Source organism: Canis lupus, chromosome 1 (genome assembly GCF_003254725.2).
Source record: "Canis lupus dingo isolate Sandy chromosome 1, ASM325472v2, whole genome shotgun sequence".
NCBI classification, from domain to species: Eukaryota; Metazoa; Chordata; class Mammalia; order Carnivora; family Canidae; genus Canis; species Canis lupus.
In genome coordinates, this window is record NC_064243.1 from 105270337 (window position 1) to 105283823 (window position 13487).

The 13487-nt window shown below is 40.0% G+C and overlaps 2 protein-coding genes across 3 annotated transcripts in view; one reads left to right on the top strand and one right to left on the bottom strand.

The window, feature by feature from the left end:
* The window catches only part of ZNF613 (zinc finger protein 613), a 55605-nt gene that overhangs the window by 33340 nt on the left and 8778 nt on the right, over positions 1–13487 (bottom strand). The window contains exon 2 of one of the 2 annotated variants that reach the window (XM_035705559.2): positions 4347–4398. The gene's annotated coding sequence lies outside the window, so the exon portion shown is untranslated. Of the gene's footprint in view, positions 1–4346; positions 4494–13487 lie in introns of those variants that run through there. The other variant, XM_025421387.3, reaches the window with a different exon arrangement.
* LOC112643381 (zinc finger protein 268-like) lies at positions 1435–12504 on the top strand. Its single transcript, XM_035705709.2, has 4 exons — positions 1435–2041; positions 4371–4554; positions 8520–8646; positions 9900–12504. The coding sequence occupies exons 2-4, from the start codon at positions 4540–4542 to the stop codon at positions 11540–11542; spliced, it is 1785 nt and encodes a 594-aa protein (XP_035561602.2). The 5' UTR covers positions 1435–2041; positions 4371–4539; the 3' UTR covers positions 11543–12504.

Sequence of the window (13487 nt, forward strand, 5' to 3'; positions counted from 1 at the left end):
GCTAGCCCCCTCAAAGTCCTGGAAATGTTGCTTCCAAAATTCCTTACAGACTTAAGCTATCCCTTCCAAATTCAAAATATATAACCAATTGCTCCTCACAATTCTTCTGCAGCTCTTTCTGCACACGGGTCCTGTCCCCATGCTTTAATAAAACCATCTATTTATACCAAAGACAGTTCAAGAATTCTTTCTTAGCTGTTTGCTCCAAACCCCAACATTTCCACATCAGCTTTCAGAGTACTAAGCAAGATAATGTAATTACTATGCCTGAAATAGTTCCTTGTTAAAAAAAATGTGTATATACTTAATATAGTTATTAGTTTTAGTATCAAGTTCCTTTTTTAAAAAAGATTTTGTTGGGCAGCCCGGGTGGCTCAGCGGTTTAGCGCCGCCTTCAGTCCAGGGTGTGATCCTGGAGACCGGGGATCCATCCCTGCATGGAGCCTGCTTCTCCCTCTGCCTGTGTCTCTGCCTCTCTCTCTCTCTCTCATGAATAAATAAATAAAAGTCTTAAAAAAGAGAGAGAGAGAGAGAGCACATGCAGGTGCACACAAGTGGGGGTGGGGGAAAACAGAGGAAGAGGGAAAAGGAGGCTCTCCCCTGAGCAGTGGACCCTACTTGGGGTGCGATCTCAGGACTCTGGCATCATGACCCAGGCCCCCTAAGTATCTAGTTGTTTGGTTTTTTTGTTTGTTTGTTTGTTTGTTTTCGTTTTTAAGATTTCATTTATTTATTCACGGGAGAGGCAGAGACACAGGCAGAGGGAGAAGCAGGCTCCATGCAGTTAGCCCAATGTGGGACTGGATCCCAGGACCCCGGGATCATGCCCTGAGCCAAAGGCAGACACTCAACCCCTGAGCCACCCAGGCGTCCCCGAAGTATCCAGTTCCTTAAGAAGGATAGTAGCCAGTAAAATGTATCATCAGTAAAACCAGTTTGGGACAACAATCTGGAATTATCTACCCAATTAAAAATTTTCATTTTCGTGCTCGCTTCGGCAGCACATATACTAAAAAGAAAATATTTCATTCTCTTTGACTCAATTCTAATTCTAATAATTACTTCACTAGAAATAAAATGTGAGGGGACGCCTGGGTGGCTCAGTGGTTGAGCGTCTGCCTTTGGCTCAGGGTGTGATCCCGGACTTGCGGGATCGAGTCCCACATCCGGCTCCCTGCGAGGAGCCTGCTTCTCCCTCTGTGTCTCTGCCTCTCTCTGTGTCTCTCATGAATAATTTAAAAAAATAAATAAAATGTGAAAATATTTGAGTTGAGATAAAATCTGTTAAGAAATTTCTACCAACAATTTCTAGTCTTCTCTCCCCCGGGTCTCCAGCCCCTACCTTGATGAAGAGCATAGCCCCTCCCTCACTACTAGCTCTACGTACCCACTAGCCCTCTCACCTTTCACCTTGGAGATGTCGCCTAACCACCACCACCAATCCTGGCAGGAAATCTTTTCCTTAAAATAAATTAGTGTACTCCACGCCCACAGTGAGGCCTACTGCCTTTGTCGTACTAGTTTGGCTTTTCGAAACCTATACCGTTTTATGTAAATTCCAGTGTTTTCCACTCCTTAAAGGACTCCCTCTCCTCTACGGCCAGCCCTGTGCATTTTTCATGATGGCCGCGCCCACAGTAAACTTTCACTGCTTGGCACGTACCATCATCAGCAAAGCGGTGGCGGCTGCCTTTGGGCTTGGCCCACACAGACAGGAGCCTGCGCATCGCCCTTTGTGTCGCTCACAACTAACGTAAGGAATGTTCTCTTTCGCTGGAAAGGAGTTGTACCGGACTTCCAATATGGCGGCTCCCACGTAAATCTGCCAACAGGGCACCGCCATACTCTCTCATAGTGCCTTTGTCTAAAATACCGAGAGCTGAACGGAATCTTAGTCTGTGGAAGGACGCCCCCGGGGTGATGGTCGGCTGCCTGTAGACTCGGATGCCACACACGTTAAACTTGATCTCGTGAGGTGGAACAGCCTTTGTGAGTCTGAAGCCGAAGTGATGGACCGTGGCTCTTTCTACCCACCCACCTGGTGCGCGAAGGCTGTATTACGGGGTCTCAGTTTTGCGTTCTGGGAGCGGAATAAGGTTTAACTAGGTTTGTGGAGATTTGGGGTTTATGGTAGGGGAAGCTTTGGGTTGTCCGTGAGAGAAGCAAGCCGTTGTGTGGTGGGGGGCGCATTGCATGATTGAGGGGTTGGGGTAGTCGGCAATGGTGCAGGCCTGGGGATGGTCAGGGATTGGAGTGGCCTGGAGAAAGGTGTTAGGACTTGGGGTATTACTTTGTGGGGATCGGTGACTGGGGCCGTCTTGGAGGCAAGTCAGTTATTGGTGTTACCTAGTCAGTGGGTCAATGATTTGGATGCACTTGGGATAGCCAGTGATGGGGGCGTCTTTCAGGTAAAGTCACTGATTGAGGATCAATGATGGGAGGTCAGTGTTTGGGGTGTTCATGAAGGAAGTCAGGAATAAGGGTGTCTTTGAAGGTGTGTCAGGCCTGAAAAGGTCTCATGGGAAAGATTAGTTCTTAGGACAGCCGTGAGGGCCATGTCAGCAATTGGAGCATCCTTGGAAAAAGGTCAGTGCCTGAAGAATCCTTGGAACATGTCAGTGATCAGAACGTCCTTAAGAGGGTTTACTAATGCCAGTGTCCACGATGGGAATATTCCTGGGTCTGGGAGTGGTGGGGGTTCAGTGATTGAGACATCTTTGGTAGATAGTTTAGTGCTTTTGATGTTCTTGGCTTAGGTCAGTGTTTGAGATGTACTTGGGGGAGGGGTCAGTGATTGAGTGGTCTTTGGGCGTGGTCAGTGAATGGGATGGCTTGTAGGGAGATTAGTGCTTGGGGCAGCTTTGTTTCCTGTCTTTGATGGTCTCCAATGGTTATTTTATTTATTTTCTGGTAGATATAAAAGAGCCAATTTTTTTTTTCAAAAGAGCCAATTTTTAAGGAAAATAAACCACCTTCTCTTTTCTTTCTTTACTGAACTCTTATTAATTAATGTAACTACTAATTGATTCTTGTAGGTTTTCCAGGTAATCAGAACATCTGCAGGTAAGTTTAACGCAGAGAAAAGAATATGGACTTTGAATTTGGGCAGACCTAAGGTTTCTATCCATATTCTGCCATTTTCTTTCTTTCTTTCTTTCTTTCTTTCTTTCTTTCTTTCTTTCTTTCTTTCTTTCTTTCTTTCTTTCTTTCTTTCTTTTTCTCTTTCTTTCTTTCTTTCTTTCTTTCTTTCTTTCTTTCTTTCTTTCTTTCTTTCTTTTTATCCATACTCTGCCATTTACTTTCTTTCTTTTCTTTTCTTTCTTTCTTTCTTTCTTCTTTCTTTCTTTCTTCCTTCCTTCCTTCCTTCCTTCCTTCCTTCCTTCCTTCCTTCCTTCCTCCCTTCCTTCCTTCCTTCCTTTTTTTAGATTTTATTTATTTATTCTGGATAGACAGAGAGAGAGAGAGAGGCAGAGACACCGGCAGAGGGAGAAGTAGGCTCCATGACGGGAGCCTGACGCTGGACTCGATCCCGGGTCTCCAGGATCATGCCCTGGGCATGAAGGCACCTGAAGGCAGGTGCCAAACCGCTGAGCCACCCAGGGATCCCCTCCTTTTTTTTTTTTTTTTTAAGATTTTATTTATTTATTCATGACAGACACAGAGAGAGAGAGAGATAGACAGAGGCAGAGACACAGGCAGAGGGAGAAGCAGGCTCCGTGCAGGGAGCTGGATGTGGGACTCCATCCTGGGTCTCCAGGATCAGGCCCTGGGCTGAAGGCAGTGCTAAACTGCTGAGCCACCCCCCTGTCCTTTATTCTGCCACTTTCTTATGTGAATTTGAGCAAGTTTCTCAACCTGAGATTCTTTTCCCATTTGTTTAAAAATAAATAAATAACAAAAGATAAACAGTGCTAACTCTTCATACAGTTAAAGATCACACAGAAGATACCCAAGACAGATTAGCAAGTAGTATTTCAGTATTTATACCATACCTGTTTCTCTGGATTTTTTTAGGCTTTTAAAACTTTCTTCTTGGACTTTCCCCTGCTATTTCTTTGTAATGGTCTTTCTCGAAATGCATATTTAGTTTTGAGTACAGTTTTGGTAAAATTACATAATTTAATGACAGCTTTATTGTTTGTGTTTCTTTATTATAAAATAGTTGTATGTTTATTGAAAAATAAGCCATCAGGTACTACATATTACTTTTTTCTTTAGACTATCATATTAACCTACTACCTAAAGAAAACATAAATTTTAGATATATATCTATTTGTGTATATCTAAAAAATATATACACATACAAATAAGGACTCCAACAACTCAGAAAAATCTGTTATACTCACAGTTACAATTTCTGTAATCCCCAGGTCCTGGCTTCCTGGGATAAAATAGTTCCTATGAAGGAAAGAAGTGAAGGTATGAAGATCAACACTGCATCTTTTACCAGAGAGCTTGAACTAGAAATTCAGAAAAGAGCCCAGAATCAACAACAGAGCACATATTAAACTTTCTGACAATATTTAAGGGCTTCAGAAAATGTCCAAGTCCCAAGTGAGTTTATTTATATATTTATTTTCCATTAAGCTTTCCTGTAGGTTTAAGGAAGCTTGACAATACACATATTAAAAGAATACATTTATTCATTATTTATGAGGACTGTACAATGAGAATGTGTAAATCCTTTGTTTATGCAAATGATTTTAAGTTAGAACATAAATTATAGAGCCCAAGTTCTAAGTAGTTCACAAAATTGAGCTACAAACTTGTCTTTAGTATTCCCTGTCCCACTTATCTATTGCTGTATAAGAAGCCACACTGTAACCTGGTGCTATGCATTTATTTTTATCATTCTCATAGATTCAGTGGGTCAGGAAGTCAGACAGAGCCCTATAGTGGTGTCTTACATGTTCGTGGGTTCCCAGGACCATGCTCAGGTTCAGTGATTTGCTAGAACTCAGAGTACTCAGAAACATTGTTATGCTCACGATAATAGTTTATTACAACAAAAGGATATAGATTAAAATCAGCCACAGGGAAAGATCATAAGGCTGGATCCAGGAGATACCAAGCAAATGCTTCCACTTGTTTTCTTTTAGTGGAGTCATATTGACAGTATTGAATTTTCCCAGCAATCACTTGTAACACTATGTATTGAGTATTGCTAATCAGGGAGGCTAATTCAAGCCTTAGTTTCCAGGGTTTTTATTTGAGTTGGTCACATAGGCAATGCTGACTTCATGAATGGCTACCTTTAGTCTCCAGCCCTTTCAGAAGTCAAGCTACTATGGTGTAGCAAGCCCCCCACCATAAACCACACCAATAACATGAATTATCTGGCATAGCCCAAGGCTCTCAGGTAAAGATATTTCAAGGACTTAGAGGTTACTTCCTATGAAGAGGTAAAAATCAAACCTTTCCTTGGCATGTGCAGGGTGTGGACAAGCCAGATTGCTGTATTAATCCTTTACTGCACAGTTTATCACCACACTATCGTGTCTGGAACCTTGGCTGGGAAGACTCAAAGGTTGGGGACTGGAATCATCTGAATGACTCTTCATTCCTGTGTCTGTTTTCCAGGATAACGCAACTCAAACACTAGGCTGAGCTGAGGCTCTGGAATGGAGTGTTTATGCATAGCCTCCCTTTGTGGCTTAGGCTTCTCACAGCATGATGCTAGATTCTAAGAAAACCAGACTGAAACTACATGGCCTTTTCTGCCTTAGCTTTGGAAGTTAGGCATCATCACTTCTGCTGCATCCTCTTTGTTGCAAGCAAGTCCCTAAGACAAACTAGATTCAAGGAGTGAGGAACACGTTCTACCGCTTGATTGGGTAGTAACGAAGTCACATTGCAAAAGGTTTTGGAATGGGACATACTATTGTGGTCATCATTGGGAAATATAATCTACCACATGACCATCAATAAAAAATCACTGATTTGCTTTGCCTTAAGGAGAAATCTCCTCTAGAAAAGTAGATAGTTCCTGTCACGTAAGTAGGAAGAAATGTCTTTGATAGATCATTAGATTGTTTAATGCTCAGTTTCTTCTATAGCAAACCACTAGTAAAGTGGTAAGTTCCTTTTGGTTATTTCTCAGCTGTCCTCAGACAAGCCAGTGGGGCTATACTAAAGCCAAAATCAGTGATCAGAGTGCTTTAGGGTTTCAAAACAATGTAGCTCAAGTCCATAGGTTTCTGGTGGTCTGACTTTATCCAGGGATAATACCTAGATTATTGAGAAAATGGATAGATTCTAAGACCATCTTTTGGATAGATTCTAAGACCATCCTTTGGTCTTCCACAAACAGTCTTCAAAATTCAGTCATTTCTTTGAATCAGTGGTTCTCAAATCAGGATGATTTTCTCTGCCCAGGGAACATTTCACAATATCTGGAGACATTTTTTAATTGTCATAACTGTTAATGGGATCTAGTAAATAGAGGCCAGGGATGCTGCTAAATATCCTACAACACACATTACAGACTTCCACCACAAAAAGTTATCTGGCCCAAAATGTCAGTAGGGTTGAGGTTGAGAAATCCCAATTTATGTTAATTAGCAAACACTTCCAAGTTACATCTATTAGCAAAGTCTTAGAATATTTCCTTCATAATGTCTTCTCATTCTTCACTCAGTTCATAATCCATTTCTTCTATTTCAAAAAGTCGCAGAGTCCCTGGATGGCTCAGTCAGTTAAGCATCTTCCAGCTCAGATCCCAGGGTCCTGGGATGGAGCCCCATGTCGGGCTCTTTGCCTACTTGCGCATGCGAGCTCTCTCTCTGTCAAAATCTTAAAAGTTTTTTTTTTAATTCATAAAAATAAAAATATTTCAAAAAATTTTAGAATTCCAGTTATACTAGTAAAACTTAAAATATTCTCAATGCCAAAGTTTCAAATAGTGGAGGGGTTTTTAGAGCTAAACACTTTAGTTCCCCATTAATTCTTTTTCACCATCCTCAAACTATATGTGTATTCTTTTGACTTCCCCTGTCAGCATTTACATATTTAACTATGAATTTGTATATATTTGAGTTGGGGGTCCTTGGCCCACTCTCAGGTTCTATGATCTCTAAAAGAACTCAAAAGGATTCAACAAAAGCTATCGTAGTTATTCATTATTATAGTGAAAAGATACAGATTAAAATCAACAAAGGCAAAGATACAGAGTAGAGTCCAGGAGAGACCATGTACTGGCTTCTAGTTTTCCTCACCCAGTGGAGTGGCTTGATTCTCCCAGCAGCACTCTGTAACAACAAGTGGGAAGTGTTACCATCCAGGGAAGCTTACATGTACCTTGGTGTCCAGGGTTTTAGTGGGAGTCAGTCAACACAAGCATTCAGCATGCATGACCAACTTCAGCTACTCGGTCTCCAGCTCCCCAAAATAGAGCCTAGCCCAAGGCCTCAAGAATGTGAAAACACCTGTGTTGGGCTGGATATTATAGGGGTTCAGAGATCATCTCCCAGGAGCAAGTCAAAGACTGGTTCTCCCAAAGACAGCCCTTTCTTTGGAGTGTGCAGGGCTTGGGCAGCCCAGGCCTGCTGAGTCAACACTTTACCACACAGAACCTAATACCCATCATCATATTCGAGGTTATAGTTTATATACTTTTCTGTAACCTATTTCTTTTAAGATTTTATTTTTTTATTTGAGACAGAGAGAATGAGCAGGGGAGGAGGGCAGAGAGAGAAGCAGGCTCCCCACTGAGCAGGGAGCCCAACGCAGGGCTCAATCCCTGTTCATGACCTGAGCTGAAGGCAGATGCTTAACCCACTGAGCCACCCAGGTGCTCCTCTGTAACTTACTAAATGCACTTAACCCAGTACCTTGGAAGTCTATCACTGTTAATGTTTAAGTAACAAAAATAATGTGAAAAAAAATTTTTGAGTGCTTATAATATGCTCTCCCTGCTCTAAATTCAGTCATTTGATTTCACAACTTAGGAAGAAATATATTTGCAGTGTTTTAAATGCTCATAGTTTTTCATTGTGCTGTCATTCATATTATTTCTTTCTTGAATTCCATTCACCTCTCTCCTTGCCTATCTGAAGTTCAACCTTTTAGAAGTTTTTTCCTCCACCTTGGTGCCCACATGGTATACATTTCTTTCTTGCCCTATATAAATGTGTTGTACTCTAGTGCACTTATATACCTCTCTCTGCAAACTAGTATGCTCTTTTAGGGTAGGAGAGGGTCTTATATACAAAGGAGTATCTAGTGTAGTGCCTGACATATAGGTGCATTCACATAGGTTGTAGATGCTTCTTAGAGTAAAGGATTTCAGGATGCTCTATTCTATTTCTCTTTTGTGAAAGAGTGAACATGTACATCAGTGAATGATTAGAAGCACAAAAATAGGATATTTTAAATAAAAATTAGTTTTTCCTACAGACTATAATGCAAAACTAGTTATATAGAAAGCAAATGACTGATGATAGGAAAAATTATTATATTATACTTCATAGCATTAACCAACAATAATCCCTTTAGAAATGAGTAGGAATGTTCTATTTCAGGGGTTACTGTCATTCAAGGATGTGGCTGAGGTTTTCACATGGGAGGAGTGGCAGCTACTGGACCCTGTTCAGAAGAACCTGTATCAAGATGTGATGTTGGAAAATTATAGCAACCTAGTATCAGTGGGTAAGCAGAGCTTTCCCAGAGTAATGTAGGCAATGAATTGCCTTTCCTTTCTCAGTGATTAAATGTGTGGAGCCTTACAAGCACCTTACTTTTTTGCACTTGAGTTTTATACATCACAGATTTCGGTACATTCTCACCTCTTAACAGAAGGCTTTTCTTTCACTCCCAAAATAAAAGGGCTTTATTTGGCTAAGATGCAAATTGTTCAGGCCCTTAAATATAACCTCCCCCATTTTTCAGAGGCCTTGTAGACCAAGTATTTGGGTCCATGGATCCGCTATAATTTTCCTTGAGTAGGGTATCAAGTTACCAAAGCAGATGCATTCTACTAGTTGGAACATGGAACACCGTGGATAACAGAGGAAGAAATCCAGAGTCAGATTCATCCAGGTAAGTGAAAAACCAACCCTGTGGTGTAAATGGAAGTAAATTCCTATTTGGTCAGAAACAGGGAGACACCTATTGTTGTTTGGAGAAACCTTGATGTTTTTAAGCTCTGACTGTGACTTAGAGGACATAAGTGCCCTCATACATTAATGTTGACTACACTTTTTTTTTTTAAGTAGGCTCCATGCCCAGGGTGGAACCCAACATAGGGCTTGAACTCATGACCCTGAGATCAAGACAAGCTGAGATTAAGAGTTGGCCGCTTAACCAACTGAGCCATCTGGGCATCCCTTGACTCCCCTTTTTAATCTCTCCATATTAGGATTGTTTTGCTTGGTATTTATTTATTTATTTATTTATTTATTTATTTATTTATTTAGCTTGGTTTTTAAAAGAATACATTTCTGGGGGTGCCTGACTGGCTCATTTAGTAGTGTGTAACTGTTGATCTCAGAGTTGTGAATTCAAGCCCCATGTTGGGTGTGGAGCCTATTTTTAAAAAGTTTTCAAAAAAATAAAAATAAAAGAATACATTTCCTCCTATTATGTATTCGGACCAGATCCCACTCTAGTTCATCTTGGAACTTGTTCTCCTAATCTTTCTCCCTGGCATCCTCAGTTTACCTGCCTTCTCCTCATCCCTTTAACACATTTATATAGCTCTCTTTTCTAATATACCTAGCATTCATAAATTGTCCCTTGTCTCCACATTTTGTAGTTTATTCCATTTTTTTTCTCCTCCTACTTACAAATGTCAGACTTTCACTGTATACCCAGTCTCATTTCCTCTTCTCTGCGTGGCCTTTGCTATGGGATTCCACACCTTCTATTACATAGTCATTGTGGCTCACTGGTTTTCTTTCTAGATGACATCTGGCATGTTGATTGTCATACAGACTGGCACCAAGAAAACAAAGGCAATCTTGAAACTATGGAGAATCACCACAAAAACACTGCATTTAGAAAAATACTGTCTCTAAGCTTAAACTTCAATGTCCCTTTAGCACAAAGATCCCATACATTTGACATGCTTGAGAAACATTTGAAACCTAATGTAGAGTACATTATTCAGAATAAAAGCTATGCAAGAAACGAAGTTGAGTTTAATGGATTTGACAAAGCATTTCTTTATACTAAGCATGAGAAAATTCATACTGGAGAAAAATCCAATGAATATAATGAACATTTAAAGCCTTCCATCCATAAATCACGGCTTACTAAACATTGGAAAACTCAAACAGGAGAGAAGCAGTATAACTGCAGTGACTGCAGGAGAGCCTTTTCCCGGAAGTCAGACCTCATTAAGCAGCAAACACACACAGGGGAGAAACCCTATGGTTGCAGTAGATGCGAGAAAGCCTTTACCCAGAAATCGCATCTCATTTTACACCAGAGAACCCGTACAGGAGAGAAACCTTATGAATGCAATAAATGTGAGAAAGCTTTTACTGATAAGTCATGCCTTATTAAACATCAGAGAACTCACACAGGAGAAAAACGGTTTGAATGTCGTGTATGTCAGAAAAGCTTCATCGATAAGTCACAACTCCCTTCCCATCAAAGAATTCATATAGGAGAGAAGTCCTACATATGTGGTGAGTGTGAGAAAAGCTTCAGCAACAAGTCACAGCTCATTATTCATCAGCGATCTCACACAGGAGAGAAACCCTATGGTTGTGATAAATGTGGTAAAACTTTCCCCCTTAAGTTTAGCCTCATTTTACATAAAAAAACTCATACAGGGGAAAAACCTTATGGATGCAGTGAATGTGGAAAAGCCATCCAGAGATCTGAGCTCATTAGACACCAGAGAACTCACACTGGAGAGAAACCATATCATTGCAGTGAATGTGGGAAAGGCTTTAGTGTAAAGTCACTCCTCAATACTCACTGGAGAACTCATACAGGAGAGAAACCCTATGGGTGCAGTGAATGTGGAAAAACATTCTCCATCAAGTTTAGTCTCATCCTACACCAAAGAACACATACAGGTGAGAAACCCTATGAATGCAGTCAGTGTCAGAAAGCTTTCACTCAAAAGTCGCACCTCACTATTCATCAGAGGTCTCACACTGGAGAGAAACCTTATGAATGCAGTGAATGCCACAAAGCCTTCAGCAGGAAGTCCTATCTCCTTATTCATCAGAGAATTCACTCAGGAGCGAAACCTTATGAATGCCTCCAGTGTGGGAAAACTTTCTCTCACAAGTTTAGCCTTATTATTCAGCAGGGAATCCATACAGGAGAGAAACACTACAGTTGCAGTGAATGTGGGAAAACTTTTCCTATTAAGTTTAGCCTCGTTTTGCATCAGAAGACACATACAGGAGAGAAGCCCCATGAATGCAGCGAATGTCAGAAATCTTTCACTCAGAAATCATATCTTAGTATACATCAAAGAACTCATACAGGGGAGAAACCTTATGGATGCAATGAGTGTTGGAAAACTTTCTTCCACAAATTCAGCCTCATTTTACATCAGAAAACTCATAGAGGAGAGAAATCATGAATGAAGTAAATATCCAAAAGTCATTGAAAGTAAATAGCTGATTACACCAGAGTTTACACAGGAATGAAATCTTAAGACCACAGATGTGGACACACTTTTTTTTTTCCCCCAGACTCACACCTTACAAGAGAATGGTACTAGAATGCCAGACAGGAGGAAATACCTTCATACATATATGTCAATTGAATGTAGCCAGAAAGAAAATAGGAGGGAACATCTGTGTGTGTCTATATTGATTGTGAGGATGTTGTTGGCATGAAATCCAGCCACACTGGTATCAGAGAATTGACGCTGATGAAAAAATTCTATAATGAGTCTGAGGTATCTTTTTTGGTTATCATTTTACAAGGGATGTCATTTCCTGGAATTGTGACATATTAAGCAGCATTATGGAATATTTTAAGTATGTAAAATATTAAATATATTTAATATAATATAATATAAAATTAATATAATATAAAAATTTTCCTGGAATTGTGACATAAGCAGCATTATGGAATATTTTAAGTATGTAAATAAATACATTTATCAGAAAACAAAGCAAAAATTATATCAGAACTATGAGAATATGTGTTTTACATCTATTTTTATTATTAAAATGATTGTTCATAATTGGGAATTGAATGTGTTAGCAAAACAACGTGACTCCCTAGTGCATGTACTTAAATGTACACAAAACTTGCCAATAGAATATCTGCATTGAATCTTGATATCATTACAGTGCTACATAAGTTGTAATTGTAATTGAACTACATGGTTCATTATTTTAATAAGAAACCTTAATAAAATACTGAATATCCCCTCCCTTGCCACTGCACTGTTTCCTGTTATTTGTAAATGGGCCTGGAAGATTTTGAACATTCCTTGAGTAAAATGTTTTTTCATTGACTCAAAGATAGAATATTTTTCCCCACATAGTTAACAATGAAGTTTGAATGTAGCATACAGTTAATGACTTGACATCTTTTTTTTTTTAAGATTTTATTTATGTATACCAGAGAGAGAAAGAGAGGCAGAGACACAGGCAGAGGGAGAAGCAAGCTCCATTCTGGGAGCCCGATGTGGGACTCGATCCCGGGACCTCAGGATCATGCCCTGGACCAAAGGCAGGTGCCAAACTACTGAGCCACCCAAGGATCCCCTGACTTGACATTTAAATAGAGAACTTAGTATGTAAAGTAACTGTGGGTCACACAATCAAAAGTATCTTAAGCTGGATGAAATACAGTTGAAGTATCTGTAATAAAGAATTTTGTTTCTTCTAAACTGATCAGATATTTGGGGCTTGAAGATAATGAGTATTCACAAGTGTTATGCCCCTTTGAACTCTATAAACAGTTTGAGAGATTGTCCCTGATATCAGAAGACAGAAATTAAATACTAGCTTTGGTCTTGGTACTGCTTGATTGGACAATGTAACTTGTTCGTAAAGTCAAAGTAGTCTTCTATTTCCCCTATACTGTACAAGGTGTGCTTCCCTTTCAAAGAGTATAAGTGAAACTTCAGAGATTTTTTTTATTAATCCCTCTCTAGACTGTAGCTGGAAAGTCTCAAATTATTTTCTTAAATGGAGATTAAACTCTAAGATACAATGAGTTTGATTTTTTTTTGAGTTTGATTTTAATTTTGCAAAAGTAGGTTTCCTTTTCAAGCACATTGGTTTACATTAAAATGAGGGAATTGAGGGGATCCCTGGGTGGCTCAGCGGTTTAGCATCTGCCTTCAGCCCATGCCCTGGGCCAAAAAGGCGGTGCTAAACCACTGAGTCAACCGGGCAGCCCCTAGATACATATTTTTTAAAAGATTTATTTGAAAGAGACACACAGAGGGAGAGCGTGTGAGTAGAGGTTTGGGGAGAGAGAGAATTCTCAAGCAGACTCCCCAGATCATGACATGAGGGAAATCAAGTCACTTAACCCACTAAGCCACCCAGGGGTCCCCATTT